This window comes from Hippoglossus stenolepis, chromosome 18 (genome assembly GCF_022539355.2).
Source record: "Hippoglossus stenolepis isolate QCI-W04-F060 chromosome 18, HSTE1.2, whole genome shotgun sequence".
In the NCBI taxonomy this organism is placed as follows: Eukaryota; Metazoa; Chordata; class Actinopteri; order Pleuronectiformes; family Pleuronectidae; genus Hippoglossus; species Hippoglossus stenolepis.
In genome coordinates this window covers 717,612-732,148 of record NC_061500.1, presented here as the reverse complement: position 1 = coordinate 732,148, position 14,537 = coordinate 717,612, and the positions used below count along the sequence as shown (strand labels likewise).

General features: G+C 45.8%; 2 protein-coding genes across 3 annotated transcripts; both read left to right on the top strand.

The window, feature by feature from the left end:
• Nucleotides 1-134: 134 nt before the first annotated feature.
• On the top strand, nucleotides 135-11,134 carry fam102ab (family with sequence similarity 102 member Ab). Of its 2 annotated transcripts, none has more exons than XM_035141330.2 (12): nucleotides 135-1,240; nucleotides 1,430-1,619; nucleotides 5,490-5,610; nucleotides 5,690-5,719; nucleotides 6,155-6,271; nucleotides 6,366-6,412; nucleotides 6,750-6,910; nucleotides 7,097-7,189; nucleotides 7,842-8,055; nucleotides 8,897-9,018; nucleotides 9,094-9,160; nucleotides 9,248-11,134. In XM_035141330.2, the coding sequence occupies exons 2-12, from the start codon at nucleotides 1,444-1,446 to the stop codon at nucleotides 9,291-9,293; spliced, it is 1,194 nt and encodes a 397-aa protein (XP_034997221.2). In that variant the 5' UTR covers nucleotides 135-1,240; nucleotides 1,430-1,443; the 3' UTR covers nucleotides 9,294-11,134. The 2 variants fall into 2 exon arrangements, with proteins under 2 accessions (XP_034997221.2, XP_047200478.1); XM_047344522.1 differs by having other exon boundaries at nucleotides 135-1,252.
• Nucleotides 11,135-11,679: 545 nt separating this feature from the next.
• dpm2 (dolichyl-phosphate mannosyltransferase subunit 2, regulatory) lies at nucleotides 11,680-13,929 on the top strand. Its single transcript, XM_035141797.2, has 4 exons — nucleotides 11,680-11,778; nucleotides 12,312-12,401; nucleotides 13,339-13,441; nucleotides 13,562-13,929. The coding sequence occupies exons 1-4, from the start codon at nucleotides 11,776-11,778 to the stop codon at nucleotides 13,615-13,617; spliced, it is 252 nt and encodes an 83-aa protein (XP_034997688.1). The 5' UTR covers nucleotides 11,680-11,775; the 3' UTR covers nucleotides 13,618-13,929.
• The last annotated feature ends 608 nt before the right edge of the window (nucleotides 13,930-14,537 follow it).

Genomic DNA, 14,537 nt, shown 5'->3' with positions numbered 1-14,537 from the left:
TTTTTACACCGTGTCATTAACTGAGTTTATGTTTAACTTATAGGATGTTTTTGAATCCATGAAGATTTAACTCTTAGTTTCTCATGTGATGTTTCCTCTGACTGAGGAATAATAATCGTCACTCGTGTTCTTCACTTTGCAACATCAACCGGGCTGCAGTGCCTCAGGCTGCATCCCTCAGGGACAACCAGCAGAGGGCAGCACGTGTTAACAGTTTGATCTGTGGCAGCGTCGACGAATCATCTTTAGATTTAGAAAATAAAAGCACACTTTGTATCTTTTATTTCTTAACTAAGTAAAGTTTCACAGTAAAAATCCAGAAAATCTCAACTAGCTTCCCTCAGAGAGACGACACAACCTGTGACCTAATGAACTGAGTGTCTGCTTCGTCTGTCCCAATCACTTGGTCCTGTCTCTTTAAGACCCCTGCCTGATTAAGCTCTGCTCTGATTGGTCAGCCCGAACACTCTCTTGCGATTGGTCAACAGCTTCCAGCGCGTGTACGAAATGTCTGCGTTCGCTGTTTGTTTACCTGGATTTGAGAATTGAAAACTGTGTCGGGGTCTTTTATCTTCTTCTGACTGATCAGCTGTTTCAGGAGCTTCACAGATTCTGGACTTTTTAACTTTGCAGATCTTTTAAATTCACAAAACCTTTTCCACTTGTCAAGTCTGACTCAATCAGTGATTCAGGGTTTCAGTGGAAACTGGGAAACGTGGCGTGCGGGTGAACGCTCGTCAGCTTCTGATGCATCTGTGACGTCCACTGACGGGAAAGGAGTCGATCACCTTTTCATTTCACAGATTTACAGTGTTAACTTCATGTTGGTGTAAAAGACCAAACACTGAAAAACATGTCTCCTGTAACTCACAACAACAAACTTCTTATTTAAATCCATTAAACAGTTATTAAATATCGTTATTATCATCATCAACAGTCAAAGTTTTGTTTTTATAGTTTTTATATTTCTTTGTGGGCCCTGCTCCTTGTCGTCGTTTCTTTCACTGCTCAAACTTTGTGGACGGTCCCTAACTGTGATGCGTTCAGGGACCGGCTCAGAGGCTCGGACACTGCGCTGCTGAAACTCCTAACCTGAGTGTCCAGGGGAAAGTGGGTGAAGATGCACCGAGGCTGAGCTGCGGTGAAGACCCGGGACTCCGCTCCTCTGTGGCGGGACTCAGCTGCACGGTTCTCCCGGTCAGAGGAGGCCAGCGACCGGACGTCCGGACGAAGTTTACGTGTAAGAACGAAGGTTTGTGAGAGTTACGTTGTTTGCGTGGCAGCAGCTGTTTGCGTAGAGAGAAGTGACGTCAGAGAGAAGAAACCGGAGAGGTTTAAATTAAAAAGTGTTTAAAATGAAGTGTTTGTATAAAGTTCGAGGGAACAGGAAAGTTTGTACGTTTTATTCTTATCAGATTTTCTCCTGCAGGTTTCACCTCTGACATGATGAGTTCACTGCCGCAGCTCAGCTCCAGGACGTTTCTGGTGAAGAAGAAGAAGTTTAAGTTCCAGGTGCACTTCTCTCTGGATCAGCTGACTGCGGTGCCCTTTGTCAACGGACTGCTCTTCTGTAAGATTCGACTCATCGATGGAGGAGACTTCTCCGTCCTGTCATCCAGGTGTGTTCGTCTTACCTGCACGACCTGAACACAACACCTGAGCTTCACCTGGTCAACAGGAATCTTTTCCTCAGGATCAGGATTCACCTGTTGGTTCTGTACTGGTGTCACACTGGTGTTAAACTGGTGTCACACTGGTGTCACACTGGTGTCACACTGGAGTTAAACTGGTGTCACACTGGTGTTAAACTGGTATGAAGCTGGTGTGAAGCTGGAGTTAAACTGGTGTCACACTGGTGTTAAACTGGTATGAAGCTGGTGTGAAGCTGGAGTTAAACTGGTGTCACACTGGAGTTAAACTGGTATGAAGCTGGTGTGAAACTGGTGTGAAGCTGGAGTTAAAGTGGTGTGACACTTGTCTGAACGTGCACGTCTTGCAGTTGAATCTCTGTGTTGTTTCACTCTCATGTCTCCAGGGAAAGTGTCTCCGACTCAGCCGCCCTTCGGGAGTATGTAAAAGTAATTAACTCTGCTGCCAGGATTCAAACTGGCAACCCCCCACTCTCAGAGAGCGTCCAGAGCAGCTGATGAACTCAGGAGAAACTTTCTGTGTGTTGACGTCTCAACACGCGACCGACGCAACGTGAAAAACCACAAGAGAACAAATATCTCAGGATGAAGACGTCCAGTGAGGTTTTGTGTGATAATGTGATATAAACAGAAACACGTGATCTCCACAGCAGAATGAATATGTTACCTCCTGCCTGTGGCTCCGCCCCTCACCTGAGCCTCACCTGAGCCTCACCTGAACCCTGCAGAACCTCCTGCTGCCTCCATCATGTGTGAAAAACTAACTATGGACATCCTCCAAAGTTCATGTCTGAAAACAGGATACATATTGAGGCGTGTTCGAGTCTGTGCAGCCGTGATGGTGGAGTCCTGATTATACAAGTGCTCAACCAATCAGGAGCCAGTCTCAGCTGTCAGTCATGAGGTATCAGCACGTTGATGTCTTAGTTTTAGTTCCAGGGTCGAACTTCCTGCAGGAGTTGAACCTGAGAGTTTCCGTCACTGTTACAAACCTCCGCTGCCTCCGGCTCCAATCACAAACATCCTGAGACACCAAAGTCAAACCTGAACCATCACTGATGTTCACATAATGAGGAACAAAGGTCAACGTGTCACACTCTTGTCTTGTGATGTCACCGGCAGGAAGCGGAATTCAGCTCCTGTTATTGGCTCTTATTGTTTATGTTCAAACAGGCTCCTCCTACTCTGCTGATCATTATTGTTGTAGAGACATGATGTGTTTTCTTTCCTCTGGTGTGATCCTCAGTTTATCTGGAACAGCAGCTGCTGCATCTGCAATCCACTGTGTCACTGTCTCTTTAACAAGGCGGGGTTTATATACACGTCGCTGCTCATTGGACAACACCTCTGACACACCCACCGAACCAGAGGAAACAAACACGTTTAGAGGAAACATTTCGTTAACAACAAAGTGTACGAGAGATTTGAACGTGACCCAGGTGAAGAGAGAGCAGATGTTTCCTGTTGACCAATCACAACATAGTGAACCAGCCGACCAATCAGAGCAGGTCTTTATCAGGAGGAGGGTCTTAAAGAGACAGGATGTAAAACAGTTTGAGACAGAGGCTGAAGAGAGGAGCTGCAGCGATGGACAGTCTGAAGAAAGAGGTTCTGAGCATTGGAGCATGAAAACATTATTATTATTGTTGTCGGCTCAGCTCTGAGTCTTGATTGACAGTTGTTGGAGGTTTTGGTTCTGAGGGGGTGAAGCTAAAAGGCGTGTTCCGGTCACCGAGTCGGTCTCTGACCCTTTGTGGACGCTCCCTTGGAGGAAGAATGTGTTTCTTGTGTGTACCTGTGGCACAATGGTGTGTTTGTGGAGCAGGTGGGTTGGGCTGGGAGAGAAGAAGTGGCAGAACCTGTCGGGCCGTTTCCTCAGGCCGCTGCCGCCTCCGGGTTTGTTTTCACATCTGCAAACGTCAGGTCGCCCTCGAGATAAGAAACATTCCTCCGATAGCGTTAATGTGCGACTTATCGCTGCGTGAAAACAAAGTCAAGTCCCGAAAGTCCTTTTCTGTCTCACTACTTTAAATCTGCAGAGAAGAAGAAGAGTTAAGAGCCGACGCAGCAGATTCATGATCTTTAAGAACATCGGAGATTTGAACAGAGACGTGAAGGAGTTCGGGTTTAAATTTAAACAGTCAAATCTGCACTCGTTTATTTTTAATAAGCTTTTATTGGTTGAAAACCTTTTTTCTTAATCAGCCGTCAAAGTTTTTCTTCTTTCCTCTGTCGTCATTTCTTTTCTCACCGGTTTGAATCGGGCGGGGCTTGGCTGTTAAACTGCGATGTCACTCATCTCGGTGCACCAATCAGTGTTAAGAACCATTAATATGGGAGGTCAAAGGTCAGCATGTGTTTTTTACCTTGTGAACATGGATTCTCAAGAACGCCTCAAGAGATTTCTTTCAAATTTGGTTCAAACGTTCACTTAGACTCATGGATGAACTGATTAGAATTTGGTGGTCAAAGGTCACTGTGACATCATGAACATCATATCTCAACGTCAGTCTTTAGATTCAGATTTTGACCAGTTAAATTGCTTGACATACAATATATGATACATGATGAGTCTGGACAAACATGGATGTAAACTGCAAATGAACTAGTGAAGTGAGACGAACCACTTGGACGAGATGATTCTAGTTTGTTCAATGTTTTCTAGATTTTTTCCTAATTGTCCAAACATTAGAAACGAAATGGTTCTGATGTTCACAGGCTGTGAGATTCTCCTGCTGTCGAGGGACGTTCTGTTCCCAGAGATCTGCTGATGTTTCCTCTGACAGGAGCTGAACAGATAATGTCTGAGTTTTTCAACATCAGCCAAGTCACGACAGGCCCGACACTCTGATGACCTGCGTGAGAAAACCCCCCCGACTGCTCTCTGCAGGAAACGTTCACCTTTGCTCCTCTTCATTAGTTTCATGTGAAAAGTCTGTTTGTGGACCGAAGGAGGATCGAACCCACGTCACGTCCACGTTCCTCACACGAAGTTTCCCTCTCTCTCTGTTTTCTGGTGCTGAAGCCGGAGCTCTCCGTCGCTCCTCAGCTTCAGGCCACCTCACACTCCTGGAACTCAGTGTGTAGTTGTGTGGTTGTTGGATTTGTTTGAACCTGCAGGCCTCCTCCTCCTCCTCCTCCTCCTCCTCCTCTGACACCACGTGTTAGTTACTCATCAGTGACATCATTCAGTGTGTTAACATTTTCTAGTGCTTGTTTCTTCATTCTCCTTCATTTCACTTAGAGATTTTCATGTTTGTTTGAGGTTTTATCGTATTTAGAGAAGATGAATCAACTGTATACGTCACTCAGTAAATCCACCTGGAGCTTCTCCTGGAGTTTCACTCTGCTGCATCGGCTGGTTCATGTAAAGCTGCTGATCTCTGTCATCAGATACAAATAATCTGGATCCAGATCTTCAGCCGCTGTGTTTTCAGTGTGCAGCGTCGATGGGAAACCCCTGAGCTGACGGCCCGGGCCCATGTGTCACATCCCAGGATGAGATCATCTGGACCCTCGGCTGCGAGAGGGCAGGGACCACAGAGTGTATATATGTTCCAATCTCACTGTAAACAATCACATTTAAATGAGATATTTGCTCAGAACAAATGTGAGATCGGTAGTTTTTTCTCAGAATAATTCATGAACCTCGATGAAAAGAATCAGACGTGTTTATGGGTCTGATGTTGATGAGTGTGTGTGAGGAGGTGATTGATTCTACGGTCGTGTTGGAGGAGGAATGAGTCATGTGCTACTTTCATATGTTTAAGCTGCAGGACAAAGATTTAAACTGTGTGTGTGTGTGTGCGTGTGTGTGTGTGTGTGTGTGTGCGTGCACAGGGAGGAGGTGCAGCAGAACTGTGTTCGATGGAGAAAGAAGTTCTCGTTTGTGTGTAAGATGAGCGCCAACCCCATCACCGGAGTGTTGGACCCCTGCGTCTGCAGAGTCTCTGTACGCAAGGTAAACTCCAACTCCCAGCAGCCCCCTCTCCTGGCCGGTCTGGGTCCTGCAGCTCTGACAGCTTTACTCTGTTTTCCAGGAGCTGAAAGGAGGAAAGGCCTTTTCGAAGGTGAGTCAGCAGCTTCTCACACAGACCACGTGAAACTTTAACCCTGATCAAGTTTAGAACATCGGGCTGAACGACGAGTTTACTGAGTCAGAGAAGGTGAAAGACGAGTAAACACCGACCACGTCGTCATCACAGGGATTTGTAATGGAGGCACAGTCACTGTGTGTGTGTGTGTGAGTCATAGACCTCCTCCATGTTAGCAGATGGGACATGGACCAAACTAAACAATCAAAGTAGACGTTAAATAAATGTTTGTAAAGATGTTTCTGTCATTTCAGCTCGTTCTTATCTCTCTGATGTTTGTTCAAGTTTCTGATCAGTTTGGTTTGAATCAGTTATTTAATGATATAAAAACATGAGACGTGATGATTGACAGCTGACACTGACTCCTGATTGGTCTTGTTTTCTGTCTCGTGTGCGTTTGTTTGTCTCCAGCTCGGTTTCGCTGATCTCAACATGGCAGAATTCGCTGGATCAGGCTCCACAGTCCGCTGCTGCATCCTGGAGGGTTACGACACCAAACACACCCGACAGGACAACTCCATCCTCAAGGTACACACACACACACACACACACACACACACACACACACACACACACACAGATCGGCACTGAGGTTAGTAACACATCTGTGTTTTATCCTTAGGTAACAATCGGGATGAGTCTTCTGTCCGGGGATCCCTGCTTTAAAACGTGAGTCTGACACTGATGCTACGTTCACGCTGAACCAATCAGAAGAGAAAGTCTGCATCATCGTTTTCAAACTAAAACGAGACCAGTTTACACAAGTCTCTGATTTGGAAGCTGGAAAACACCGGAGGAGTGTGGACGCCAGGCGTAACCACGACAACGGCAATGAGTTATAAAGTAAAACGTATCAGTGTGGATGTAACTCAAACACACAACAACAGTGTAACTCACTGATGTCGTGATGTTTTGTCTGTTTGACTTTAAACTGAAACTTTAACCTCATAACCTCAAACATTGTCTTTATGTTTTGAACATTGTATTTTCCTGTTGTCGCCTCCAGGCCTCCCAGCACGGCCAAGTCTGTCTCCACCGGGGACGAGGACCCGACCCTGCAGCTGGACCGCAAGGGAGAGAGCACTGATGCCACGGTGCAGCCACCAGGGGGCATCCTGGAGGGATCTCGCACCTTCAAACCACGACAGGCGTCAGTACGTAGCTCAGGTACGAGGGTTTGTTTTTCAGACGGATTATGCTACTGCTCAGATTTACTGAATCGTGGTGGAAAGGAGACACATGGATCAGGACAGAACTCTGTGTGTGTGTGTGTGTGTGTGTGTGTGTGTGTGTGTGTGTGTGTGTGTGTGTGTGTGTGTGTGTGTGTGTGTGTGTGTGTGTGTGTGTGTGCAGGGCTGCCTGAAGAGGGGGGGAATCCAGATGACGTCTTTCACTCTGGTCATTTCCGCAGCTCCAGCTACGCCAGTCAGCACAGCAAGATATCAGGTCAGAGCTCTTCTTCTTCTTCCTCTTCTTCTTCCTCTTCTTCTTCTTCTTCTTCTCTTCCTCTTCCTCTTCTTCTTCCTCTTCCTCTTCCTCTTCCTCTTCCTCTTCCTCCTCTTGCTGAGAGCGGAGAGATGTTCTGTGAGAACGACCTGAGCCCTGACATCATTTTCCCGGAGACCTAAAAACATCGGGAGGACTAATGTGGGGTGAGACGGAGTGGACTCAGATTACCTCCTACACCTTGTGACGTATTCCATTGAGGTCAAGGAACCGATTATTTGGACTTTCCGAATGCAGCCCTAGGCCTCAATCCCGAGACTGCGCCCCCTGCTGTCGTAACCCAGAAGTCCCTGGGTTTAGGAAAACAGAAACACAACATTTTACTGGTTGTTATTCAGTGAAAGGTATTTTATGTCAGATATGTTGTGTTCACATGAAGCTGAATCCTGACGGTGACGTCCCAGTGCAGCAGAGAGAAACAGAAGCTGATCTTTAACTCTGATAGACAGAATTAACAGGAAAATAAAACTATGTCCAGATGTTCGATTGTCTGTGAAGAAACGAAAACTGTGGCCAGATGTTCGGACTGAGCTCAGTGGCTGGCGGTGTTTGAAGAAGACAGGGAGTCACCGTCTCTTTCCCTCTCCTCCAGGTTACAGCACAGGTCACTCTCGCTGCTCCAGCCTGACGGACCTCAGTCACCATAGAAACGCTTCGTCCAGCAGCAGCGCTTCCTGCGGACCCGCCCACTCGGCCCCGCCTCCTCCCTCCAGCCCCACTGAGCCTCAGAGGCTAGCGACGCCCACCAGACCCGAGCGGCCGCCTCCCCCCTCTGCAGCGGCGTTCATGTCCAACAGATCGTCCAGGTAGATACACACCTGCACACACCTACACACACCTGCACACACCTGCACACACCTACACACACCTGCACACACCTGCACAACACACACCTGCACACACCTGCACACACCTGCACACACCTGCACACACCTGCACACACCTACACACACCTGCACACACCTACACACCTGCACACACCTGACACACCTACACACCTGCACACACCTACACACACCTGCACACACCTGCACACACCTACACACACCTGCACACACCTACACACACCTGCACACACCTACACACGCCTGCACACACCTGCACACACCTGCACACACCTACACACCACACCTACACACACCTGCACACACCTGCACCCACTCACACGCACACCTACACGCACACACACCTACACACCCACACACCGCACACGCCACACCGCACACGCTGCACGCCTGCACACGCCTGCACACGCCTGCACACGCCACACACGCCTACACACGCCTGCACACGCCTGCACACACCCACTGCACACCTGCACACACCCACACGCCGCACACGCCACACACCCTGCACACCTACACACACCTGCACACGCCTACACCTGCACACACCTGCACACACCTGCACACGCCTGCACACACCTGCACACACCTGCACACACCTGCACACACCTACACACACCTGCACACACCTACACACACCTGCACACACCTGCACACACCTGCACACACCTACACACCTGCACACACCTGCACACACCACACACCTCACACCTACACACACTCACACACCTACACACACCTACACACACCTACACACGCCTGCACACGAGCCGTCTCTCAGCCGCTGTTTGTCGGCCCCCAGGAGGAAGAAGGACACGGTGGAGCGACAGCACAGCTGCGTGGACGACACTCGCATTGACGCTGACGACATTGTGGAGAAAATCATCCAGAGCCAGAACTTTTCTGACGGCAGCAACAACGAAGGTCGTAACGAGTGTGAAGTTTTGCTAATTGTTCTGTAACTCGACTTTAACTTCTGTTCCACTCTGTTTCCTTCAGACAGCAACTTGAGGCTGTTTGTCAGTAAAGACGGGACGACAGCTCTCAGCGGGTCGCTCGCCAACAGGTTCGATCTACACGTCCTCTTAGTTTCACTGCACGTCTGTTTTTATCAACCTTCATCTAAATGATGTGCGTCTGTGTTTGTTTCCAGAGGAACTCCTGGTATTTTTGAGCCGGTCGTCATCGAGACTCACTGAGACGCCTCCTGATCGTCTGTGGCCGTGCGTCACGCTGCAGCTTTAGTAAACATCTCCGTACGCACCAAACTGTTTAAACGTCCACTGTACAGGAGGTGTTTCTTAGTTTGTTGTTTCAGATCTGTGACATTTGACTGAAGAGAGATTCAAGGATGAGTCTGAAACACTTCCAGTGAAACTTCGACAAATACTTGAACAAATCCCTTAAAAAACCACCCGACTGTGAGAAGTGTAGTGCAACACTGACATGAAATGATGCGTTCAGGGTCCTTATCAACTCCATGACTCCCAGTGTCCACATCTGGTTGATCTTTATGTGAACATCAGGTTCAGATTTGTCCATGTTCGTCAAACGTCTCTTCTGCCTTTTCTCAGCTTCAGTTGATGATGTCATGTTTCAAATTCCCGGTGATTACGGTGTAAGTGTTTTCTTACGAGTTGAGGAGGATCCTCTCGACTCAGAACCAGAAGCTGTCGAGAGGTTCTTACTGGGGACAGGAAATCAGCCTGGAACTGGATCAAAAGCTTTTATCATACTTTAAAGTTATTTGATGATTGTTTAGAAAATGAATATAGTATTTTGCACATTTTTTAAAAACCACTAAAAGGAAATGGTACAGATTTTGTTCAAATGGCACATGACATGTTTTTATTTTAAAGTTCTTTATTCTTTTTCATTTCAATGCTTCTTGTTCTCAGACAGAATCTATCGTGAGCTGCTGTGATGACACAGAGTCTGAGTTCATATGGTCGGCCATTTGTAACGTCCTGCCACATTTCTGCATGAACGTTTATTCATTACTCATAAGTTTGTGAATCATTAGTCATTAAAAACTTTTTTATATTTCAAGGGGCTGAGGAGAAATTTAAGTTAAAGCTGCAGTAACTTGTTAACGCTTCGGTTAAAAGCTTTAAAACGTGTATGAGTCAATATTTATCACGTCACGGTTATAGCGTAGAAAGTAAACATGGAACCAAAAGGGAAGCCAAGTCATCTTGATCGCCCCCTGGTGGCTGGCTGCAGTACAGGCTTCTCTCAGCCAGGCTGCACTCCTCAGTTTTACTTAGTTATTTGATGATACATAAACGGGCTGAGATGTCATGATTGACAGCTGAGCCTGACTCAGGATTGGTCGAGCGCATGGAATATAATATAAATAAAGATGGACAACATGAAGGCTCCTGAAAGTGAAGCCACAGCATCTTTATCACCCCCTGGTGGTGAGATTTCCACTGCTTGATCACATCTGCACAGCGTCTGACTACAAATTATGTTGTCACCACAAGATGGCAGCGTTCGTATCTGTGATGTTTTGGCTTCATTTCCGTTTGGATATATATATATATATATATATAAATAATTTTGGGTCCAGCAGGCTGGTCTTAAGATTCTTAAAGGATTTTATGTTTAAGCTAAAATCAAACACTTGTATTTTACAGTGACGTCAGAGAAAACGCAGTAAAGCGAAATGTTGTGTTGATGAATCATTTTTAACTGATTTGTTCCAGAAATAATTTTCCTTTTCTTTGCACTCGCCCAAACGTTGTCTGTGATATTATGATATAATTGTACAACCATGAACTTTTGTTCATGCATGAGGTGGATGGGATTTTTCTCTTCTTATTGAATGAACTTAAACTGAATAATAATAATGGGATTATGTTGCATTTGTACTGGTGATACTGATATAATTCACTTTATAGGGAGGTTTTGGTGAAGAGAATATAAACATATTTTAACTGTTGTAACTTAATAAAGTCAAATTATGACATTGGAGCTATAATCATCAAATGAGGAAAATAATGAATATATGCATATAAAACACAGTATTAAAATGTTAAATAAACACTGTGTGTTGTAACATTCTGTCTGTTAACTCTTGAATTCCAAATGTTTGAATTATCAGGAAACTCTCTTTAAAATGCAGGTACATAGTTTATCTGTTACCTCCAGGAGCAGTACAGGTTACACAGTACTTCTATGATACTTCTCCTTTATGCCTCCTCCATCACATCATTACTACACTATCATTCCTGTTGGTGGGGATCGAACCACCAACCGGTTAGTGCACAACCCTCTGCTCCCCCTGAGCCACAGCCGCCTGTAACAAATGTCACTAAAATAATGTTAATACATCAATAATAATGAAAATAGTATATTATTTAAGTATTTTTAATTAAAATGAAACATTAACAACTAAAAGTTATAATATGATAATAGTTAAATCACATAATAACACTGATCTTAGTGCTTTTGTTATTATATATTTAACCAGTTCCCTGCAGGTTTTTACTGTGACGTCATGTCATCGTTTAGTGTTTCTGAAGTTTTATAAAGTTATAAAGTTTATAAAAACATGAACTCACAGTGACAGTCTGTGGTGTGACCAGCAGGAGGCAGCAGAGACCCGCTGCTGGCGCTGACTACAATCCGCGAAGAAGAACAGTGGGTGACGTCATCAGACAACAGAACGCGTCAGACATGGTGAGAAAGAAAAATAAAAGATCGATTAACGACGAATGAACTAAAGATAAAGCGAGAACACGTGACGAGGAGGAAGAAACTCAGCGTGCGACACTTTAACAAACTGAAAAACTGAAGAAATGCACAGGCTTTTACCCGATAATGAAGCTAACAGCAAGCTAGCACCAAGCTAGCACCAAGCTAACACCAAGCTAGCACCAAGCTAACATCTAATCCTCCACACGTCAGAGACTCATGTTCATTTATTAAGATTCTTTTCGAGTTGCATCGATTATAAGAAGTTTTTAATTCAGTTTATTTCTGATTTACAAACGTACAAATAACAAGTGAGCCTCAGAGCAGCTGATGGAGTTTAGATCAACATCTGTGAAGAGTTTCATTCACTTTGCTTTGAGGGGGTCTGGTCCCATGTCCCTGTCTTCAGTGGAGCTCAGCTCGGACTTGATGTTTGTGAATAAAAGATTGAAAGTGTATTTAACAGTTTTGAGTTTCAGTTTCTCCCTGAATAACCCCCCCCCCCCTCTGTGTTCCAGGCTACAGGAGTGGACCAGGCTGTGGGCTCCAGCCTGGTGGTCTTCAGCCTCCTCCTGTTCACCTACTACTCCGTCTGGGTCGTGGTCCTGGTACGTCTCCTGTCAGCAGCTGGGCGGTCGGACTCCGGACTGAACCCATGTTCTCAACCCTCTGCTGTGTTTGAACACTTTGATTCATAACGTCGCTTTAAGTTTGAGTCATGTCTAAATTCAGTCTTTGTGCCTCAGCCAGACACAACTCGTGCAAACAGGCGCGTTGTGACTCGTGCACAGCGACACGTAGGCTTTGGGGCTTTTGAGTGTGAGGAAACGTCTTCGGTCTGAAACTGAAGTTAGTCTTTCTGCCCAACGGAAATCAAACACAGTGTTAGAATTCCAGCTGTTCAGGTGTGTGTGTGTAAACGTTTCATTAGTTTTTATGAAAACTTTCCAGGGGTTTTTAGTTGTGAGTGTAAAAATCTCAATCTCGATTCACATCTTTGTGTGAGCTCATTTAATCTAATCCTCTAATTTATGATTCTGGGGCATTTTAATCAGGAAGATCAGCTGCATCAAAACAAGCGCTCTGACTTCCTCCCTCAACCAATGACAAAGCAGCGTGATGCCGACAGTGTCAGGAAACTGTTGGTGAAATCCAGTGAGCGAGAGAGAAGCAGAGAAAACATACTTTTAAAAACAGATAATAAAAAAACATTCAAATGAATCCAGAAGAAAACCAGAGAAAAGGTGTGAACCAACCACGCACTGCAAAAAGTGTTCACCACAAGTTTATGTAGTCACCTTCTAAGTTGAGGATCATGAAGCTGTAAGGGTGAAGAAGGTGGAGGTTAAACCAAGGATCCATGTCTGGTGTTCGTCCAGAACCTGGTAGCACGTCTCTGTTCCTCACTGGAAACTCAAACTGTTCACGTGTGTCCTATGACCTTTAAGCAACCGGCTGCATATAAGAAGGACTCTGCCCTTTACGGACATTTTTGAGAAAAGTTTTTAAATGAAATGTATGATGTGATCTTTTCTCCTTTTCCAGCCTTTTGTGGACAGTGATCATGTTTTGCAGAAGTATTTTCTTCCTCGGGAGTATTCGGTCATTCTGCCGGGGATCGCAGCTGTGATACTGCTCCTCTGTATCGGTGAGTCAAACACACTGATTACACACGTCTCATTACCTTTGGACAGCACCTCTTTATTCTCTACATGCAGTATGAGAACGTGTGTCTTTCATTTGTTAAAGTCAATACTTGTCTCCACAGGAGCCTTCATTGCACTGATCATGTGGAAAAATCGAAAACCAAAGAAAGTGGACTAACCTGAAGGACGACGTTGATGCTCACAAAGTTAGATTTGTTAGAGAGAGATTTATTTTATATTTTCACTTTAGAGGTGATGAGTCGGGATCAGCTTCTGTCTTTTGAAGCCAGCTTAGTCGTTGATGCTGCCCCCTGCTGGTTCAAGTGAGACTTCTTATTTCTTAAAGATGCAATAAGGAATGTAAAGATACCAGCTTGAAAGCAGCACGGCTCCTAACTGTGTAAATACTGGGACATATTGTAAAGGAGTCCGATTTTATTGTCCGTAAACGTGAAGACTGGAAAGTTCTCAATAAAATGTTGGTGCTGGACTCCGTGTTGTGTTTATTGAACACTGACCCGCCGACCCACCGTGACGTCGCCCGTCGGTTTGTGAGCTGTGGATCTGAAGCCTCAGTTTAAACATCTTGTTCAGCGCCATCTTGGTTTTTTGAAACCAGAAGTAACCATATTTGGAGGAGGGGGGTGGAGCCTGAGTGAGAGCTCGAGGACACGCCCACCCATACCTGCCACCTGCACCCAGTGGACGGTACTAGCTGTCAATCACTGGTATCCACCCCCCAACACATCCGGTGCTTTATGGTCTGTTTGACTCTGGTTAAATGTGATGCTGCTGTGGCCAGTCGGGGGAAGTGAATGTGTGACCACACACACGCACTCTCGCACTCACACACACACACTTGCACTCACACACACTTCCACTCACCCACTCACACACACACACTTGCACTCGCACTCCCACACACTTCCTCACCCACTCACACACCCACTCACTCACACACCCACACACACACTCACACACACACTCACACTCACACACACTCACACTCACTCACACTCGTACACGCCCTGCAGTCCCACAGATCTGCTCTGCATCCATGAGGTGAGTAAATCTCTTGTGATACAACATGAGTTCTGC

What these genes read in the sequence shown, in the direction of transcription:
- dpm2 (XM_035141797.2), top strand. An exon ending in CCGTCTGGGTCGTGGTCCTG is followed by an intron (nt 12,402 to 13,338) that starts GTACGTCTCCTG and finishes CTCCTTTTCCAG; the next exon opens with CCTTTTGTGGACAGTGATCA. An exon ending in GATACTGCTCCTCTGTATCG is followed by an intron (nt 13,442 to 13,561) that starts GTGAGTCAAACA and finishes TTGTCTCCACAG; the next exon opens with GAGCCTTCATTGCACTGATC.
- fam102ab (XM_035141330.2), top strand. Translation starts at nt 1,444, where the DNA reads ATGATGAGTTCACTGCCGCAGCTCAGCTCCAGGACGTTTCTGGTGAAG. An exon ending in AGGACAACTCCATCCTCAAG is followed by an intron (nt 6,272 to 6,365) that starts GTACACACACAC and finishes TTTTATCCTTAG; the next exon opens with GTAACAATCGGGATGAGTCT. An exon ending in GGCGTCAGTACGTAGCTCAG is followed by an intron (nt 6,911 to 7,096) that starts GTACGAGGGTTT and finishes GTGTGTGTGCAG; the next exon opens with GGCTGCCTGAAGAGGGGGGG.